This window comes from Leptosomus discolor, chromosome 4, assembly GCF_034619465.1.
Source record: "Leptosomus discolor isolate bLepDis1 chromosome 4, bLepDis1.hap2, whole genome shotgun sequence".
NCBI classification, from domain to species: Eukaryota; Metazoa; Chordata; class Aves; order Leptosomiformes; family Leptosomidae; genus Leptosomus; species Leptosomus discolor.
The window spans coordinates 56431197-56444760 of record NC_141394.1 but is presented as its reverse complement, the minus strand read 5'-3'; the positions used below and the strand labels follow the sequence as shown (position 1 = coordinate 56444760).

The window sequence follows — 13564 nt, the reverse complement described above, 5'->3', positions numbered from 1 at the left end:
CTCTTCATCATGGCTACTTACGTCAAAAGTTGCTTACTGTGTCAACAGACCCTGGTTCCAGACATTGATCAACAGCTTCTGCCTGTTCTGTGTTTGGGATTTTATTTTAAAGTTTATCAGCAAAAATATTGCTTAAAACAATTTATATTTGAAATACAGTCATCATGATTAAATTCATACTAATGTTGAAGATTTATTACTCTAAATGGGTCAAAACGATTTAAAAAGTACTTACTTAAAAAAAAAGACAGTAAGTATTTTAATTCACATGATAGCCTACTCTTACAGGCTACCATTGAATCCTTCAGTTAAGGCACTCCCCTACTCTTGCTCATTTTCATACTGCCACTTTTCTCTCCCTTAGACTTACCCTGAGCAACCTGACCACAATACAGAGTACGGTAAACTTAATCTCAGGGTTTTCTCCTGAAGTCTACTAGACAGTGAGTTTTCCCACTGAGGAAATTCTTCTACTTCTAAGTTCATTTAAGGCTCCCTTAAAGGGTGGTAACAGGATTTATATTTTTTCTCCTCATGGGATTTTTCAGTTAATATTGCATTCCTACCTTATCTAAAGAATCTCTTCTCTACAAAGCACTGTATACTTGCAAGTTGGTAGCCTTAACCCTTACTTGAACTTCAACATCTGATTACAATTTCAGCTGTTTAACCACACAATAACAATTAATTTTTGGCAGATACTACATATTCTGTAAGAAACAGCATTAAAAAGAAACTTAGGATTAGTTTGTTTGGGCACTGCTAGGTGCGACTAGACGCATGTGAAGCTCCTGGCTTTGTGCCTGCATGGATGGAGTAATTTCACTACATGGAATTTGTTTGCTCATCATTCTGAAGTTCATTTGTGTAGCAGCTACACTGTGGTTTTCGAAGCTGTAGACTAGTTATTCAGTAACATTTTGTCACAAAGACCACGTGGTCTTCCAAGTACGCAATACGAAAATTAACTGAGAAGATTATAAAAACAAACAAACCCCCTAACACTCCAAAACAAAGAAACAGAATCAAAAACCCCCACCAAATAGTGGTTTTAGCAGAATTTTCTGTGTTTATCCAGATAAATAGATGCACCAAGTTATTCTTCATGCCACCTCCACCATGACGTCTGGATGTTTTAAGCAGTAGAACAATGTTTCATTAACTGAAAATTTTGCAGGTTTTACTTACATCGAGAGAGCCTTCATTTATAACAATTAGTCCCATGTTCTTCCTCAAAAGTTTACAGGAGTGACCTGTCAAAAACATTTTTGTTTTAAAAAATTTGTTCCACAAAATCCATTACAATACAAGAAAGCATTTTTTTTCCTGTAAGAGAACTATGGACATAGTTAAAAATAAGACTCCCCCAGCTGAAATCAGCAGTAAAAAAATTATGCTGAATTCTATCAAAATTAGACATACAGGTACTAAGTCAGAACAGTCAGCATTTCCCTTTCTGCAACTTGTGACTGTCATGCCTTATTCACAGAGGTGCTGAGCAGAAGGACAAGAAACATCTTTGCAGGAAGTTACAGAAGACAGCAGATACCCCCTTAGGCTTGCAAATTTTTGGACTGCAACTTGCATTTATGTACGATACATACATATGCATGTTCCCATTCTTCTATTCTTTGATGCTTTAAACAGAACGTATGCTGTGTGCTAATGATGCAGGCTGCCTAGACAAACACATAACACCATTCTTAACTAAGTGAAAATACTGGTATTAAGTGTATTGCCTCAAACCTGAAGATACTAATGAAAATAACCTCAGATCAAGTATATTATGTGCATTAAAAAGTTGTTTAGGATTAAAAACAATAACAGATCCAGATGACCAAAAGAATGCTTTATTTTGGGCACATATCTAGGCTACTGCAGAAGTGCCGATAGGCTCACATGCAAAGAATATTAGATCTTAAATGCAGCTTTCGTGTATTACTCTTCAAAAATACAGATTTATCACTGTTGAAATTAGTTAATTCATGATTTTTTTTTTTTCCTCCTTTATAATAAAAGGAAACCTCTGATTGATGGTAAAGTTTATAGTACTTTAGTGGACAATCTATATTGTTTTGCTTTAGTTAAGATTATGGTCCCTACCAGCTTTCTTGGAAAGAAGAAAAAATACAGGAGGAAAACTAAGAATACTTAAATTTTTTAAAATATTATGCCCTCTCGCTCTCAAAACCCAAACAACGTATCCTTTTTAACTAATTTTAGATGCTACAAAAAAGCACAAATACCTATTTTTTCCTCCTCTCTGTGAGAACATGAATTTTTCTTGCTGTTACTGTTTTAACAGAGGAAGAATCCACCATTCCCCACTCTCCCTCTACCAGTGACTGAAAAATAATAATATTATATGGCATTCCAGAATTCAATGTTAACTTCTGGAATGCCATATAATATTATTATTTTTTACAAGACACCTTTCTATTCTGAGAGCAATTTTACTCCAGCAACTTCTATAATTTCTAAATCTGTAACAAAGCCATCAAGTAAATGCACATATAATACCGATGTTAATGGCAGTCTCTTGTTTGTCCCCAGTAAGTATCCAAATTTTTATGTCTGCTTTCATGAGTGTCTCTATGGTTTCAGGCACTTTGTCTTGTAGTTTATCTTCAATTGCTGTTGCTCCAAGCAGCTGAAGATTCTGCAAACATAAAGTATTCAGTACATACTGTTTTTTCGGTTTAAATTCAGTCTTAATCTTTCTGTTTCTTTTAATTTCCATATTTATAACAAGATTAATGATCTCTAAATTAATTAATCAGATTTGGTATCAACTAATAAAGATCTTCCAGTTTATTCCTATGTGCTTTAAGTTAAATATCTATGTGGCTTGACAAATTGCAGAGCATGACCACTAAAATTTCACCCAATTATTCACAAACTCAGTAGCTTGTTCAACAACAGCTACTTTTTCCTGAGGGGCACGTCTCAGCTTTGAAGGCTTAAGGAGTGCTAGTATTATGTCTTCTCTCACTTGTAATGATTTCACCTTGTAAAAAGGATACCTGTCAATTCATTGAAATCTTAAAACTTGATTATGTTTGGTTTTAACTTCCCATGCAGAAAACCTATATGGTTTTTGTGAATACAGCCATTTTTATACTTCGTATTTCTGTACCTTTAAAACTAGCTAAAAGCCTGTTACTGACACCATTATAAACCTAGTAGTGTGTAATCCTGGCTGCAGCATGGCCTACACACTACTTGGGCAGCTAATACAAAAAATTTTTAATGGTAGCAGGGTTGCCATAGTGTTAACAAAGTTATATGGATTTAAGACTCTCTCGTGCATGTCTGGATAAACTGGTCATCTATGTAAACTGAAGTCCCACAAGTGACTGAAGCTACGTATATAGCTCTCACTCTTCTTTTTCATGAGCTAAACACTGCAGGTTTTTCAGGTTCTGAATTTTAAGCAGTTTCATCAACATAACCTCTCTTAAATCCTTTCCAAGGGAAAACAAAACACCGAAACCAAATCCCCCCCAAGTATCAAAACTTCAAGCAATATTGGTCTCAAAGTCCTTTTGCTTGTACATTTGAGTCACAGGAGCCTTTTTTGTTGAGGCACTGAAGTCTAACCGCATGCTTGCCTGCTCTGGCAGCAGTGTTGACAGAAACTCAAGGGAAATGATTACAGCTCTGCTCTTCATGAGGCTGCATCTGGGTATTACCTCCCCTTCTGGGCCTTCAGTACAAGCCAGGTTGACAAAGGGGAGCAAGCCCAGTGGAGGGCCACAAAAATAGCTTGGGGGTAGAGCCCATTGTATTAAGAGAGCCTGAGGATGTGTTTAACATTGGAAAAAAATAGGGTTAAGGGAGGGATTCCACAGCTGCCTTCTGCTAACTGAAGAGGGCTTGCAGAGAAGCTGTCTTCCCCTAAGAGGTGAACAGTGAAAGGGCAAGAAGCAACAGTCACATTCTGCAGCAACAGAAATTTTAATTTAGAAAAATAGGAAAAAGAATAGTTGAGCATTAAAAAAACCTGCCTACTGCAGCTGGGAAAACTCTCTCCTTGCAGATACTCAAAACTTCATCAAACCGCTAGGCAAGCAAAATTAGCCCTCCTTTGAGCAGGGATCTGTTTCTAAATGACCTCCAGAAGTCCCTTCCAACCTTAACTACTCTATGGTTCTAAGACTATCACACAATGAAGCAGATGTCATTTGCCTGTTACTACACTTTAGACAATAGAGCAACCCTGAAAAAAAGCTTTCCAGTAGTTCAATGCAAAATCAATACTTTCTGGCAAGGTAGCTACTTGCTGCAAAAACTTTGTCAAATTAATCTTTCCTTCATTTTGATCATCTAAACTGCAATGACTATATGACACAGGTGTCAGTATATCAGTAGATTTTTTTCTGTCTAAGCATTATTACTCAAGAATGATTAAGACTTCACGGTATAGAAAGCAAGGACATTAATTAAAAAACTATTGTCTTTGCCCCCCTCCCCAACCCCAAAATACCCAAACCAACCCAGAAAGCTACACATACTTTTTCAATTAGTTCATAGCTCTCCTCAAGTTTGAGTGCTCTGTTCTGTATAGCTGTAGAAGCACGGTGATAGACATCTAACCACTCTTGATAATCACTTTCTGAAATCTCAGCCACAGCAAAACACAGAGTTCTTAAGCCTAAAGAGAAGGCAGAGAGTGTAAGTCAGTATTTGTTACTCTGTTCCTTGATATGCAACAAGGAACTAATAAAAGCTGAATTTATTCTGTATTTTATGTATGCTTATGCCCCATTTCCAATTTACTGCTGCATGTCTTGAAGAACTTTTAAAAATATATATCAAATAAAAAACATTATATAAATAGAAATGTATTCAACGAAGTAAGTCTTTGAAGGTAGCTGAAAGTAATATGGATAATGTACTTCGAGGAAAAAAAAAAAGAAATTTTATACAAGCTTTGACTTTCTTAAACTGTGAACAAAACATGAAGCAATCCCAAATTACATTTGCTGAACAGGTATATACAGTAGATTTTTAGGAACATTAAAATTATAAGATTTAATTGTATTTCTGAACAAAAATTTTATAAACTTAAATGTTCTTATGCTGGAAAGCAATAAAATTAAAATAGAGCAGCACAATGTACAAGTACCCTCTTCTTCACCCCTCATCAATATCCTTAGGAAATTCTCAGTCGAAATTTGACATTTACCGTCTAGAAGCCAACTCTGAATCCACTCAGATTTAATTTTCCCAAATTGTTAAAATAAAATCTTTGTGTACAGGCGATATTTGAAGCTGGTTATACCTAACAGATTTTTTCCTTCAGCAGAAACCTGAATTGAGCACTATAGTGAAAATTGGAGAGTGCAAGATTACAAGAAACACCTATTTTTTGACAATGTACATTTACATTCAATTGAAGTAGCCAGGTGTGAATATCATAACAGTTCATTTTCACACATTAATAAGATTCTTAGATTTCTAGAGCATGAAATTGGCATAACCCTTTATAGGCTAAGAGCAGCATCACTCTAGCCAAATGATGCCTTATGAAGCCACAATTTGCAAGCAGGCAGATTTAGGATGGGGATAGACAGGACTAATGTGGTTAGTGCCTTTATCATTTGACCACTCTGTTCTAGGAGACAAATAGCACCATAACCGGGGATGGCTAAATGCAATCTTTACCTGTTCACAGGTTTCTATTGTCTACAACCTAAGAACAAGCAGCAATTCTGAAATGATCAAGAGGCCAGCCATGAAGCAATACATGTATCTTAGATGTAAGACAGTAATTTAGTATCTTCAGGATGAAAACTGTATGTAATCCTAACATCTTGACAACTGAACAGCATTAGGAACACAGTGTTTCACCTTCTAGACTTAACGAATAAATTTAAGGCTGACAAAGCAACTGATTTTTTTTTTCCCCCTGCATAATATGGATATGCGTGCAAGGTCCAAAGCAATGAATATGAGGTGAAAGGGAGGAAAGGAATTTATGACTGACTAATAGCAATACTATTTCCACAATTCTTTCAAATTATTTTATGCAGATGATAAAATGAAGAAATCAGTGCGTCCAGAACATCAGCAAACAAGTTTTTCAAGGCATTTGCTTTTTCTTTTGAAATCAGACTAATTTTTTCCTGGTTTTAATATAAAAAAGATGCTTTTCATTCTGATTTAAAAGAATCTTCCAAACGAAAAGTGGAAAGCAAAATATCTTTAAGTCTACTTCTTAGCAGACTGGAACAACATCACAGGAAAATTATACACTTTTTCTGTTTATCCAAGCAGGCATTAACACTCAAGCTTAATAAATGCTTAAATATAAATGCCAGCCATGCTAACCACTTCATTTTTGAACAACACACCAAGAGCATGCAGCAAATGCCAAGGACATACTGTACTGCCACATGAAAAGATACACATGTGAAACTTTGCAACGTCACTGGCTGCAATTTAAATCTGATGCAAAAATAAATACCGATTTCTTTAATCAATTCCAGAGAGATGTATTTAATTTTTTTTTTTTTGAAGACTGAATTTTATGCTTTTGAAAGGTTAGCAATTCACTCTTCTGAACAGTAAATCTTTTCATCTGTAGAAAAGAAGGGTACAAGAAGTACTTGAACAAACTTCTTAACACTAATACATATGTACAGTGGTTTCAAAGATGGGTGGAATTTTTCACTTTTTATGTTAATTCATTTGGTCCAACCTGACTGCTAAGGAAAAAATTACTATCACAGAATAGCAGGGGTTGGAAAGGACCTCTGGAGATCATCCAGTCCAATCCCCCTGCTAAAGCAGGTTCACCTAGAGCAGGTCGCACAGGATCAGTTTTGAATATCCCCAGAGCAGGAGATGCCACGATGTCCCTGGGCAGCCTGTTCCAGTGCTCTGCCACCCTCAATGTAAAGAAGTTTTTCCTCAGTTGTACCACTAAGAACAGTAATTAAGAATTGCATTGAAATTTTCTATCAGTTCACACAGGATAGCACATACTGTCCTATTTTACCATTTCTGTAACCAAATATATAGACATAAACAAACTTTCTTGACTGATCCTGGTTAGGCCCTTATAAAACTCCAAACTGGCCAATCAGCTAATACAACTAGATTCACAAGCTCAACAAGCTCAAAGGGTATATCTGAGGCTTCATGTGGTACCATCAGTCAAATTTGTTTGGTTTTAGTTCTGCTTTCAACTTTGTTGTATCATCTACTGTAACTTTGATACTCTATGATTATTTAAGGCTAACCAAATGTTTCCTGCAGAGATCTGGACATGGAAAACTAACAAAAGAAACAGATCTGCAGCTTGCTTCTGCTGTTACTAACCGAATTTAGAGATTGAAGGTGCTGGCTATGACACTAATCAAAATCCTAAATTCCATTATAAACCAAAAGAGAACAATTAGAGAAGTCATATGTGTAATAGACAGAAAAAGGACCTTTCCTGATACAAGAAGATTCGGCTAGACATCAGTTATCAAAAGGTAAGGACTGTATTTTAGAAGGAAAATATTTTAATAAAGTTTGCTTTCCAGTGTAAGCTTATTTCTCAAGACAATTAAAGATAATTTTAATGTTCTAGTAACAGCATATTAAAAAGTGAAGAGGTAAAAAAATTGCAGTTCAGATTCCTGTAACTATTATAATTCTGCTTCCAACCACTCTCTCCCAACTCACTGATAAACTAAAGCACTATGGTACTTCACAGTACAACTATAAACCTTTCCTAAGATAACAGAAAGGGCATGGCATGGAAGATCTAGGAACTGTGCTAGAAGAACTTACATAAAAGCAGAAATCTTTCTACAGCCAGCTTTCCTGCTCATGTGTATACTGTGGAATTCACTATTATTAAATACCCAACTGTCTGTTTGTATCAATCATCCTCATTTCATAGCCTTTTAAATTTTATTTACTATTCCTACTTCATGAACCCTCATAGACATATTCCCCACCTTCGGCAACTGCTTTGTAAGAGTGATTGTTAAAATAGCAGAGATACCAAAACACGCCATATGAAAAGCTAATGCTAGCAATTCCTGTTATTATGACTGCTGACAGAAATGTCATAAAGCTACCTTAGAAACACTACACTAATCACTTCCAAGCATCGCTGTGGCTGCTTCTTCCTCTGTGCCATTCCTACAGCATTCGTGTGGGACGTGGAAGTAATCACGGGAAATGAGATCTTCACTATGTGCAATGTGTTTGCTCTCTGGAAAAATATATTTTGTTTAAAAGACTCCACTGTGTACTGTGTGGGTGGCGTTTTTTCGTTTGTCTGCTTTGTTGTTTGTTTTTAAGTGTAAACTTATTACTGAAACTTCTCAGGAAGAGGAAGATCTTTTTTAGGAGGCATTACTAAAATATAATTTTCAAACAATGCAAATAAATCATTACACCAATATAAAACTGCAAAACTGAAAAGCTGAGCAGTAACTGGATTTCATACTTAGTTTTATATTGCATAGTATCACCCACCTTCCGTAGCAAACTGCTCTAGATGTTTTAAGGTAATTTCTTTGTATTTTGAAGTTTCAGCAAGACGGTCATAAATTACAGTATCCTATAAAACAAATAAAATTAACTCAGAAAAATTTAATAGAAAAATTAGTGTTCTTTTTATATAGACAATACAAATCATGTAGGAAAATTGCAGAAAAATATCAGCACTGTATTCATATATTTCAGCATCAAAAATAAATAATTTTATTTCAGAGGAAAAAAAGGACATTCCAAATCCTCAGATTCTCTAAATTTACAAACTCTGCTGTGATGCAGATTTTCTCTCCTACATTTTTGGCTGTTATTTCCCCACAGTTTGAAAAGTGCTGTATCTTCCTTCAGCTGGCCATGTGAATTCTTCTATCTCCTAAAATGCTCTCTTCCTCTTTAATATTAAGGCTACAAGGTAAAATTAGTGTTTTGTAACTGCCACTCTCAGGTTTTTGAACCAGCTTGATATATAGAATATTAACAACTGCTTCTTCTCTGCACTTGAGAAGATACAGAATGGACATTTATAATCAATCCACTTCATTTTTTTTAAACCATTCCAGAACTGGATTTGCATCCCCTTCCCCCTCAAACTTGACTTAATATATAGAAAAAGAACTAATGAGCAAGTCTGCCATTCCCAGATACATTATGATTAAGATATCTTCCCATAGATCCTGTTTTCAGGAAAATTTACTTCATAACATCAATGGTAGGTTAAAATTCCCACCTAGTCACTTATGCTAGATTACTATTTCTACCTAGTGATTCATGCTGAGTTACTCCAGCAAGTAACTAATAGATTAAACCATACATTCATCCATTTTCTTGGACTACAGAAAGAAGTAATTAATAGGAAGCATAAATCTATTAGTCCAGTACAAAGAACAGGATGTACAGGTCTGTCATACCTTCATAGGCAGTTAATAAAAAAAGACATTAACTAGTTCATCACATCGAACAGCTACATAGTAAAATGATGTAAACTGAAAAAGGCATCAACATTCTTTCCCCCGCAATTTTAATGTTTGGACTGCAGTTATAACAACCTTCTGCTTTTGTATTGGTAGCACATGTTCTTTGATACAGTCAAAACAGAAAACTCACAGCTCCTTTACAGTAGAGTCTTAACTTTCCCGATGGTGTGCGAACTATCACTGACATTCTCTTCCTTGTGCTGAAAGAGATATAAATGCCCTATATAAGGTGGTTTGTAAACATAAATATAAAAATTTACCAACATTTTATCTAAGAATATGAATATTTATCTTAAACACAAAGGAAAAGAAGTAAGGGCTATCCATTCTGAATTATGTTCTCAGGTGACTGGGATGGAAAAACAGATTTACTGTCTAATAATTAGAGTGAATGCTGTTTTACTATGCATACTTCAGTAGGACTTTTTCCTGTAAAAACAAATTTGAGAATATTCACCTTCATCTGAACACTGTCTACTGATCACAAAAAAACATGTTAAAGCACAAAGCACTTGTGACCAGTATCACAAAGAGGTAGTGCATCACGGACCGTTTCAGCTTTTTCTTCCTTCCCAGCCAGAGTCTCTCGTACACTGCACTGTGCTGATATCCCATTACTGTCATCCCAGAGTTTCATTCATCACACAAAAAGTTATAAGTATGTTAAGAACTGGAATGGCGTTCGCCTCATTTTAACTACTCTCTGGCTCTCAGTCGATAATGAGATCTAAGTATTTTTTCTTTTTGTCCTCATGACCGAGGTAGGAATTGGAGGAAAGCATGGAGAAGACTCTCACTGCTTTCTGTCTTGCCTTTGAGGTCCTTCAACAAGCAACTTTAGATTCATAATTATGTCCAGTCAAAATGTGTATTTATACCATAATTCTTTCAACCTTCAACTTTTTAAATAAATCCACAGAAACTATTCAGGGAACAAAACACGTTTCTCACACAACTGTTCACAGCAAAATACACAAAACAGATGTAAGTAAATGGTCCTTTTACAATTTTGGTTCCTGTTGGAACTGGATCCCATTGATACACCACCAAATACCATTATTGTATCAATGGCTCCTGAAGTTCAGACTGCCACGGAAAACATCCTAGAAGTGGAATATATGGAGACAGGTGGAGGAAAGAATTTTATAATTACTGGTGAAGTAACTGACTGAATAGTATCTTCAAGAAAATATTTTCCAATTCCACCTGTGTGTGCACTTTGCTGCAAGTACAGACACCTGAACAGCAATATTCAATTACATTTTTACCGTGAATACTGCACAAGAGAGCATAAAAGTGCATTAACTGCTGCTACTCTTTCTGCATTTTGTCTCTAACCCCAAAAACCTCAGATATGCAGAATTCCAAAACCCCTTAGACAGTGTCCAGTTGGGGATCTGCATAGACAACAGTGGAGAAATTCAGATCATCTGAACTGCAGTTAAGTTGCTTAAAATAAAAGCAAGTCTCAGATCCACTTTGATTCCTAGCAAGATTTTCTAGCTTACTGCTACTTAAATTCATTTAACTTGCTTGAATATTCAGTTAAGGAACCGTGGAGGAATTACAGCAATTTAGGGTTTGTATAAACAATAATTTGATATATATGCCCTTCACAGGTAAAAACTCAAGCAGTTTTGTACTTGTCTTGCAATACCAGAAGATTGCAATCCTGAAGTTCTACATACAGGTGCCTATCAATCCACTGAAGATGTATCAGAGAATAACCTATGTTTTCCTGCAGCATTCTGAAACTTTAGCTACGAAGACTGATATTGAATCTTGACACTGACATACATTTTCTTAGTAAAATTGCAATAATGCTAATGAGGAGGACTTACTGTCAAGGACTTATAACTTTTTATGAGCCTTTTCATTTCAGTGACAGTTTTATTTCCCTTTCCTTGTGAAATACAGAAAACCACAAAATTGCACTCCTACAAATAACTGTCACAGAGACCATTTTTTTTGTTTTCTTCACCATAGAAATGATGTGAGCAGCCATAAAGGTGACCTGGTTATAAGGGGAAAAATACTGAATAGAAGATGTCTGCTGAAATACTGACAGAGAAAATGCCTGCCATCCTGGGAACTGCTAGCCTGAGAACCAGAAACATCCTTGAGAACCACAGCCAGCATCTCTGTAGCACAGCTGGGTACCTAGAAACCAGAGACTACCTAAGATTCCATCAAGATGCACAAAACAGGGAACTGTAACTGCAACTTACTGCCTGGAAAGGTGAAAAAGTCTAGAAAAGGGAGAAAACATCCTGCAAAAGCAGGAACTAGCAACTGCTACTGGTTGTTCTAGCTGAAAGATCAGGGAAAGTTCGGAAAAATAAAAATTGGTCTGACAGAAAAGAAAACACCATCATCTATTTGCTGTCTCAGGTCAAAACCAGAGACTAGCAGCATCTATTGACTGCTCCAGGTGGTGGTGTCCTACACCTTCTTATGTCTCTGCCATATAAAAATTACTTGCTTTTACCCAAAATGGAGTCTCCCTCTCTGAGAATGACCCCTGCATGACTTTTTCTCTGAAATCTAGACAAGTTATTGGACCATCACCAGGAACAACTGGTGTTCGCTGACTCCAGACTCTCACTCTTTGAAGTGAGACTTTGTCATCACTTTGAGGCCCCACTGCTGGGAGCGGTTTGGTGAGCACTGTACCTGTACTATTTTGAATAACATATATGTATGTTTGTGTGTGTGTTCGTGCACACATACAGGTAACTGACTATAAGCGTATTTTGTTAGCGATAATTTAGTAGCAACTTGTAATATACGGAAATATATACTTGTTGCTACTATTGATTGCTGCTACTGTTAAGATACAAAGGTATTTACTTTATTACTCATGAGTATACTTGCTTTACTAATAGTAATTTGTAGTAATCTGTAAGAAAAAATTAGAAAATAAATCCTCCGAGTCCTTGCATGCTACGGAATCCTGCAAAGACACTGTCATGATCTCTATATACCCTCAGGCTGGGTAAACCTTCGATGGAGACAAGGAGGCAGAATAGCTGGTAATTTCCATGGAGTTGTCACGGGATTACAGATGGTCAGAAGCATCTTAAGGGGACACAAGTACTTCTTTGGATATAGAGATATTATTACTACATCTATACTCAATCCTTGCCAATGAAATTAATTCTGGTCCTAAAAATTCAATTCACTCCTCTAAGAAAACAAGCAGATACAAGTCAAAATCTCATTCAGTAGCACTGCTAGTAACAACATGTTGATGTAAGGACTGATGTGCAATTTGTGCACTGACAGTGGACATCACTTATGCTTAATGAAACAAGGAAGCACACGCTCAAAATCATGCTCATCTTTGCAACTGGCCCGGGTGAAAAGACAGCGTGTGTAGTTGGCACAGGGATGACAGTAAGCATAAGCATAAGACATTCTATGCTTCTGGATCTTTAACTGACACAGTACCTTGCTTCCCCTTGCCCCCGCAGATAGATACCCTAGGAGTTAGTTTTGGCTCCCAAAACACAGCTGCTGTTTTCCTATTTGTTACAGTTCCAGGTGACAGAATAGGAGAACAGGCTGCACAATTCCCTCCCTGACAGCACAGGGAGTCCTGAACAGCAGAGGGTCTGAACAACTCTTCACTTCCTTGAGCTTAAGGTATCACAGAATTTGTGGCATCTGAGCAGAGTATCTACTGGAATCAACCTAAACTATTTGCTCCACAGAGGTGAGTACTACATTTTAGGAATAACTGTCAGACGGTTAAGGATTATCAGTTGCTTTCACTATGCTCACCTGCCAGCTAGACTGAGAGCTACTTCCTTGCTATGAACAAAGTATAATTAGCATATTGTGTAAGTCTACTGCTTCTCTTTTCACAGGCACAGTAATGATCATAGTAAAAAGAGAATACAATAAAAACCAACTCTAACAAGCATTCCTATAAGTTTTACTTCTGTAACATAGTTCTCCGAAAGACCATCCTATCAAATGTTGACACTGTTGCACTCTGCTTGCAGAAGAGTCTCATCTGGCTTGTACTGGAAGATGGCAAGGAATTAGTTTGCATTTTTTCTAGGAAAATCTTAGAACACCTGGAAACT

The 13564-nt window shown here is 36.4% G+C and overlaps 1 protein-coding gene across 1 annotated transcript in view; it reads right to left on the bottom strand.

The window, feature by feature from the left end:
- Window positions 1–13564, bottom strand: part of ATP8A1 (ATPase phospholipid transporting 8A1) — a 99236-nt gene that overhangs the window by 51976 nt on the left and 33696 nt on the right. Inside the window, exons 14-18 of the mRNA XM_086464458.1 lie at window positions 9604–9673; window positions 8482–8566; window positions 4515–4654; window positions 2521–2659; window positions 1189–1253 (exon numbers count right to left, since the gene is read on the bottom strand). Of these exons, the coding sequence (XP_086320584.1) occupies window positions 1189–1253; window positions 2521–2659; window positions 4515–4654; window positions 8482–8566; window positions 9604–9673 (499 nt within the window). The remainder of the gene's footprint in view (window positions 1–1188; window positions 1254–2520; window positions 2660–4514; window positions 4655–8481; window positions 8567–9603; window positions 9674–13564) is intronic.